Source organism: Arachis stenosperma, chromosome 2, assembly GCF_014773155.1.
Source record: "Arachis stenosperma cultivar V10309 chromosome 2, arast.V10309.gnm1.PFL2, whole genome shotgun sequence".
In the NCBI taxonomy this organism is placed as follows: Eukaryota; Viridiplantae; Streptophyta; class Magnoliopsida; order Fabales; family Fabaceae; genus Arachis; species Arachis stenosperma.
Window position 1 is genome coordinate 10408281 of NC_080378.1, and position 8342 is coordinate 10416622.

Below are 8342 nucleotides of genomic sequence, written 5' to 3' on the forward strand. Positions count from 1 at the left end.
GGATTCTAACTGAACTTTCAAGCTTTCTTTGAATTCTGTGTACCAGCCACCGATTTTCTCTTTTCCAAAATAATAAGTGAGACTTCTCTAAAGAGAGTTGACCGGCAAAAAGCAGATCTTAGCTTAGGGCTTAGACTGACTTCCTTGAAAGATAGCTTGCTTGAAGCCTAAGACGGATAACTTCCATAGTGGAATTCCCGGATCTTACCGTACTTAACTAGTGAAATTTCCGTATTCTAGTCACCCTTTTCTCACTACTCTGGGATGAGCTCTGACTGGTAATAGTCTCATTGGCTTTAGAATAAGTTTCGAACAGATAGCCCGCCAGACGGGCATGCAACCTCAGACGCGCATTCCTTTCCCGTACCCGTAGCCCTTACTCCGGCTTACGTTCGAGCTACTACACTACGTAACCTATCCCGCTTTGTTAATTGTGTTAAGTATAACTGGGATTGTTGTAGAATGTAATCACAATGCACCATGGGAGTGGCAGTAGCTCCCTGTTGCATTGCATGAGTTCGAAGCTGTTATTGCCTGTTGTAACTCTTTATATTACTCTCCTCTGGAGGGTGGTACTCTAGCCCAATCTATCTGGTATGGCTACCAGGTGGTTTTGCTTCTTTGTTGGTGATCCAACCCCTTCTGTGCCGGCTGAGACAGTAAATGATGGACATAGCTTAGTCAACAAAGCAGCCCTTGACCTTAACTTGGCTCCAGGATCTGTGTTTGGGAAGAGAACTCTCATTAATGACTTGGATGCGGCCAATAAGAAGCTCAAGACTCAAGATTCTTCTCAGACCTCATCCTTCTCGTCTGCCGATGCTACCTCAAAGATGTTGCTGTCTGGAATGGCTAAGGAAGCGGCCAACTTAAAGCTTCCCGCCTATGAGACCTAGTTGCTCGTATCGGCTATTACCTCCAAAGCTAGTCGCTCGTCTGCGCCTGCACCTACAGCAAAGGGAACTGAATGGAAGTCCCGGTACGCTCATTATTAAAGGTCTTACTTCTTTTAGAAGAACAGCCCTGTCAACTAGTTAGGCTTCTTAGTAAGCGTAGGACTGATACGAAAAAAAGATTATCCACTGTAAAATAGACTGACTGGCTCATTTGCTCTATGCCTTTCTTCCGCAATTGGATAAGCAAGGACTTTCATTTGATCTAATTTGATAGCTGGGAAATGGAAATCCTTATAGACCCTAAAATCAAAGCTTTCATCGATCTTAGGAGCTTAACCCATCGTCTGGCATCCCAATGATGGGGTTCTTCTATCTGTGGGAGCAACTAAGTTCAATTACAATCATTGAATTGAACCGGGACTCCCATTGTTATAAAGATATCGTACTCAGGGCGTAGAATAGAGATTTTGGCTTGCGATAAAGCTGATCGAACAACTAGGAATCCTATCTATCCACCTCTCCAGACACAATATCTTGAGTACCAAACTTCTTTATGAACTGAGTGCCATTTGATGAGTAACTGAGAAGTTGCAAACCCTTAGCTGCTCTTTTCTCGACTTGGCTTGCTTCATCAGGAAGGGCGAACTTGAAGAATGAGATGTGCTAGACCGGGGCTTCCCTTTCCTCGGCCACTAAGCGATAGACTTGAGACAGATAGCTTTAGCTGATCTGATCTGCAACTATCTTTTGACTTTGAAAACGGAGTAACCAACCGCCTTACCCGCCAAGATCCTCTGCAATAGGGGACTTGGGGTCCATGGTCAGATCAATAAATTCGACTTTTGGGCACCTTACGCACTGGTCTTCCAGACCGTATAACCTTTTTATGGACTTAAACTCCTTCCTCGGGAATAATGAATGATGAAAAAGCTACAGCCTACTAAGAAAGCAGTGGAAATGCTCCTTGGTGACTAGAAGGAATTCGATCACCAACCGGTCGTGGCACTTATTGGAATGGTGAAATCAAGGAGGAGAAGGAAGGCCAAAGAAAGAGCTTCGAATTTGCTACGACTTCTTCCCAAAAGCTTCGCATTAGCGACTACGTACCTGAAAAGAGTTCGATTTAGGAGAGTGAAAAGCTCTTATTCTTCTTCCTTTTCTTTCATCAGCAGAGAGTTCAAAAAGAGAGGAGCATGAAGATAGTTCAGTTCTTGATGCTCTTCGAGAATCTGATGCTTCAACCTGGCTTCCCAACTTCTACTCCTATAAGAGGTTAAAAGAAACTCGACTGAGTTGGAGAGGAGAGAATGGCCACTCATTAAAGGCTTTCTCCGCGCCGCGGTAAGAGTATCGGCAGAAGAAACGGGTGTAAGGGCTCAATAAAGTCGAAGAGGAGCAAAGAGCAGCTACAGCAACTCAAAAGAAGGGTTCCTACGCTTCAGCTCTATGAGCGAAAGACACTATTCTAGTAGTGGAAAAAACCTCTCTTCTTCTATTAGTAGAGTGGATTCCTATTTTCGATTGACTTTCTTACTTCCTATCCCTGTCGAAAAAGTGAGCTCTTTCCTTCCTCTCCACTCGAAGTAGATTGAGTGACTCCTGCCCTTATAGGTAGTTTAGCCGTAAAAAGTCTTTATTTGTTGAGTGTTGAAACTTCTTCCGCTCCTAGACCTTTAGAATAGGTTTCCGGAAAAGAAGTTCTTCGGGGAAACTCTCTAGTGCCAACGGTGGATCCGGTGCCACATATGATTCTATTATCACTTCCGATAGGCAGGAACGAGATCCCTCCTGCTACCCAAAAGGGTAGACCAAAAGCACTGAAATGAATATGAGAAATGTGGCCTACCTATAGCCTATAGCTATAGAAGGAATCTTTCGTTACTAGAACCCCTTACTAGTGACTGTAAGCGAAATGTATTTAGTGAACGCCTGGTCCTCTCGAACCAGATAAACACTAACCTGGGGATACTGAGTTCAATATTTTTATGTATAGCTCTGTAATCTCTATCTAAATGACTAAGTCTTCCAGTGGTCTCTCTCCTACCCAAAACCATCCCTTCCAGCGTTAGCGCACTAGATCCCAATCTTTTTTGCAGTTCTTAGAGAACCAAAACACCGCAATGTTGCAAGCTATTTTAGCTTGTCCCAACCAACCCCTTCTATCAATCAATGCACACAAATATGCTTGCTTGGACAGACACAAACATATGCTTGCCCCTACACCTTCCTATACCGGAAACCACTATGTCTCCATAGAGGTTCTTAGTCTATATGCCGAGACTAGCAACTGAGAAGGAGACAGATTCCGTTAGACCACTAAGTGAAAAAATGAAATTGTTACTTTACTTTAGATCTTTCGCTAAAGACGAGCTATTTTTTATCCCGAGATCAGAATCAGAAGGAAAGGCCAGACAGAAGAGGGAGAAATTCTTGATGACAGCAGTCCTTTCACAAGCCCAATCTTACTTTCTCGACTGTTGTATCAATCCTCAACATTTTATCTCTCCACATTATTTATTTTTCATCATAAAAAGGGATTAATCGTAACAAAAGAAAAAACTAGAACAAAAAAAAAATACAAATTACATATTTTAAAAAATGATTAGATAACATCATTTTTTCTCTAATCAGCCCAACATCAGGCCTGTATGTCTATAAAAAAAAAATTTTCAACTGAGCCCAACAACAAGAAGCTAGGCGGCTCCAACAAATGCAACACCAACTCTAGCCTACATTATATCCAGCTCTTGAATCCAGTCAATTCACATGAGTGCCACAATGAATTATCATACCAAACGGTTGATTCTGTATCATAAATCCTACACGCTCTATTCTACATTATTAACCAACGCCTCCATCTGAACCATCAACATATTTTAATTTATATCTACACGATTCACATGCTTGCCATACCAAATTCCGTCTTCGTACGTTGCCATACGAGAATACCTTCCGTTAGGTATAGGAAAGTTATCTTCTATACACGGATGATCTAATTTTATTGCATTTGAATGATGACTCTGCTATTATTATTTGTAAATATAGTTCCTAATAATTTTGAAAAGTTATCAAAGTAAACTTTACTGCTATCTCCAAGAACCTTATTTGTAAATATAGACCCTCCATTATTCCCATGATCCTTGCTCTCTATGATCTTTGGATTTGGAGCGTTTATTTGACGCCAACTGTTTAATAACTTTGATTCCTATAGCACAAGAAATTCCATGGTTTTACTTCTTTCTTAAGTGTGTTGCCAATAATTGAATTACATGTTGTCTTTGCTTGTAAATTTTATTGTATCAAATGATTGAATGAGAGTAAATTGTGGAATCTGAGGCCTATTTTGTGTCCATTTTCATTTCAGTGTTGATTAAGTTTTCTTTTAATTTTGGACAATTTCATTATGCGATTACCCAATTTACTAACAGAACATTTTAATCTAGGCAGAACTTTGTCACATAAATTGATTGCTACCCAATTTAGCTTGTTGGATAAGTTTGTGTTAATTTTAATATGTTTGACATCAAATTTGAGTTATATACATTGCTTTATATGTAGAACAAAATAACTGATAATGGTATTATTGAAGTAGCAGAGATATCTACTACAGAGATGTCTACTACTGCTAGTTCAAAAAGACTTTAGTATTAATTTTACTTTAAAAAAAAAATATGATTTGAAAATTGAATTTTTAAAAATTGATTAAAAAGTCTAGTTTGAAAATTGAATTTCTAAAAATTGATTTTAAAACTGGATTTTTGGTTAAAATATCTGGTTTTAAGGTTAAAAATATGGTTTTAAAATTGGATTTACAAAAAAAATCGAATTCAAAACTGGTTTGTATATAAAATTGGTTTAAAATTGGTTTTACTTTTTTAAACCAATTTAAAATCGATTTTTCTTTTTAATCTGGTTCCAATTTAGTTTTATAAACCCCAAAACTGGTTCTAAAGTGGATGTAGTTTAAATTTTTAAAAATACAAATCATGCCCACTCCTGTTTATATTGATTTATCACTTCTAGAAACCTAAATAATTTTTCTTTTCCACAGGCTTATCATATTATTATTAGATATTACAGGTTCGACGCCCAAACTAGGCCCAATATTGAGCACCTGACACCTAAACTGAAAAAAAGGTCAGGCTCAGACCATCGATGCTGTCTTGCCTTACTTCTCCGCTCCGACCGCTGTGCTCCTCCTGCATCAAGGTTGTCTTCCGTGTTGGCTCCTCCCTTGATATACACGAACCAAGAACAAGGAAATCCAATTGCCTTGCTAGCTACAGTGGAGGGAATATAATTTCAATTGGGGTTAGAGGAGGTAGTGGGCTACGGGATCATTGTTTCTGGGCTTGGGTTTGGTTCGGGTTGGTTTTTCCGAACCGGCCACGTCCAAAAACAAAACTGGAAAAAAGGTCACGAACAAAAATAAAAGCTTACTAGCTCCCCTGACCACCAAAAAAAAAAAGAAAGCTTACTAGCTCCGACCACATGCTCCATCTCCCAGTACGGCGGTTCCCACCATTTCCACTGTCGACCATTCTTAACGGGGATGCGCGCCATTGTCATCTCTTCGGAGATAATTTCTCATCTTAAGCGACTGCCACACCGCTTCAACGCAACCTTCTCCTTCTCGTCGGAGACTTCACCGCTGGTGGCGTTAGGGGACGACAGAGAATCCACTTACTCTGACGTGCCGAAGCCTTGCCGGAGGAAATCACAGAGGAAGCCGTATGTGACGCCGATGAAGGTGCTGATAGAGAGGGCGAAGAAGGAGAGAGAAGCGCGTAAGGCACAGCCATGTAGGGTTCTGGAGGAACCACCGGATAACGGGTTGCTGGTTCCGGAACTTGTTGAGGTGTCTCACCGAGTATATCTAGCTCGAAATTCACTCGTATCTGGTCTGAGTCAACTCGTCCGAGTCATTCCCGTGCTGCGCTGCGAGTAAGTTGCTATGCATATTTGATCTTTATGTTGATTCTGAAATTTCTAAGCTAGAAAATTTGGCAAATGTTGCAAAATTGAGGAACCAGTTAATTAGGTTTCTGTTAAAACTGATTTTTGATGCAGTAAGAGTTTAAATTTTTTTCCCTTTTACATAATATTCAATCTTCAAACTTTGGTTATGGATTGTGAAGAACTTATGGTAATGATATATTTTTCTGATTGCCCTAAAGTGGAGAACACGTTGCACTTGCTGACATTGAGCGAATAAGTTAGGAAGTGTATATTTTTGTCTGGATTTTCACTGTGTGATGGATATGTTATAAGGAAATTATGTATTTTGAGTTGCATTCTAGGCTTTCTGGTTGTTATCATTTAACATTTAGAGAGATGGAGAGAGAAAAAAGAGTGTGATTTATTATTATTATTGATGGTGTTGTGGTCTTATGGATTGTATGTGCTTCTTTATTTATTAATTTTTTTCTTCGTCCGAACTAGACTTCACTTTTACTGGTTTCTCCATATCAGGTTATGCAATGAGGTTCACATTGGTTATGTTGGTCATGAAATTCGAACATGTACTGGACCAAGGAGTGGTTCCAGGAGCGCAATGCATGTTTGGAGAAGGGGAGGGGCACGAGATGTGGTCTTCTTCCCAAAATGCTTTCATCTTTATGACCGTGTTGGTAAGCCAAGAGTCGGACATGATGAGAGGTTCAGTGTCCCTCGCATCCCTGCCATTGTTGAACTCTGTATACAGGCCGGTGTAGATCTTGTAAAGTATCCCACAAAAAGGAGAACGAAACCCGTATACTGTATTGAGGGAAGAATTGTTGATTTTGAATCAGTTGCAGAAGATATTGAAAATAAAATAAAACTTTCTTCTGAAAATATCAAAGCTCTTCCCAATGCATCTCCTGTGCTGGCAAGGCATGTAGAGAATTTCCCAAATTTAGTGATGAACAATAGCAATCTGGATTGGTTGAGTGAGGAAGAACGGAACAAAGTAAGGGTTTTAAGTAGTCATACCCTAGAGGCATGGTTTGAGATGATATCAGGTGCAAAGAAGATGATGGAGAAGTACAGTGTGCATACTTGTGGATATTGTCCCGAGGTCCAGGTTGGTCCGAAGGGACATAAGTTGAGAATGTGCAAGGCTTCAAAGCATCAGTCTCGGAATGGTTTACACGCGTGGCAAGAGGCAACAATAGATGATCTTGTGGGTCCGAATTATGTCTGGCATGTCGACGATCTGAATGGATCTCCTCTGAATAACAATTTGAAGAGATATTATGGCAAGGCTCCGGCTGTGGTGGAACTCTGTGTGCATGGAGGGGCTCATATTCCAAATCTGTATAAGAGCATGATGAGATTAGATGTTGTCTCCCCAGATCGGGACGAAGTTGACCTTGTTGCCTGATACATCATAACCCCCTTTGAAGTTAGACGATATATTTTCAATCAAGATTTGAAATTCAATCAGATAAGATCTTGGAGTATTGAGTTTGATCAAAGCTGAGATTTGGTCCCCGTTGCTATTTTTTCTGTTGTGACTTCTATAGGTCAAAATTCTTGATCTTCATACATAATAAATGAGTTACCAGCATATTCTATCTTCGGAAAAAGATACATAGCTTAAAGGGAGGTATAACAGATATAAGATACTTCATTATCATGTTGTGGGTCTCAAATTGGTATGCTTTCAGGTCATCAAACTCTGCAGTTTTTTGTGTAAAAAGTGTTGACTATCGACACTGGAATTGATACTAATGAAAGACCAAAGAGCATGTGGTCCAAACTTCAATGCACATAAATGAAGATTCTAGCAGCAACCATCAAAATAAATCCGAACTTTCATCTTCGGTGACAAACCTCAAGCATGCCATTGGTATAGTCTTCTCTAAAGGATGCTTATTAAGTTGTTCTGGTTTTCAAGTCACCTGAGTTTGCTTCCCTTAATATTTGTTGAGCTTGATTCCTTGCACTTACTTTTAGGTTACTGGTTGCTGAAAAAGGTAACATTGTGGAAGGATCCAGAACTATGGAAATCGTTCTGTTATCACAGAATTTGTAGGCTCCACATAGAGATGTTTTACAAAGAGAAACTCGTTAAGTTACCACACCCCTTATTGTATATTCAAATGCATTTTTATTTGGTGAATATTCCAATGAAGATTTTATAACTGTCTTCGTGTAAAAATAATATAATATAATATGAAACTAATCCTACTAATTGATTGCCACTCATTCCCCTCCCCCCCCCCCCCCCCCCCAAAATTAAAGCAGCTATTATACCACTTGAGTCAATCGCATGTCGATTAAAATTGATTTGTCTTAGCAAAATAAAAGTTGAGAGATTGATTTGGTGATTGAATTTTTTTGAGGATTAAAATATCTAAGAATTCTTTGAAAATTGATTTGGGATATTACTAAGAAAAAAACAACTTACCAAGAGATCAAACAACTCTATAGTGACAATAAAATGAAGAACAAATACCCAAA

At 39.4% G+C, this 8342-nt stretch overlaps 1 protein-coding gene across 2 annotated transcripts; it reads left to right on the plus strand.

The window, feature by feature from the left end:
• Positions 1–4998: 4998 nt before the first annotated feature.
• On the plus strand, positions 4999–8064 carry LOC130960553 (APO protein 3, mitochondrial). Of its 2 annotated transcripts, XR_009079159.1 has the most exons (3): positions 4999–5840; positions 6369–7728; positions 7836–8064. XR_009079159.1 is itself a non-coding variant. In XM_057885970.1 (2 exons), the coding sequence occupies exons 1-2, from the start codon at positions 5449–5451 to the stop codon at positions 7258–7260; spliced, it is 1284 nt and encodes a 427-aa protein (XP_057741953.1). In that variant the 5' UTR covers positions 4999–5448; the 3' UTR covers positions 7261–8064. The 2 variants fall into 2 exon arrangements, 1 of the variants encoding a protein (XP_057741953.1); XM_057885970.1 differs by having other exon boundaries at positions 6369–8064.
• The last annotated feature ends 278 nt before the right edge of the window (positions 8065–8342 follow it).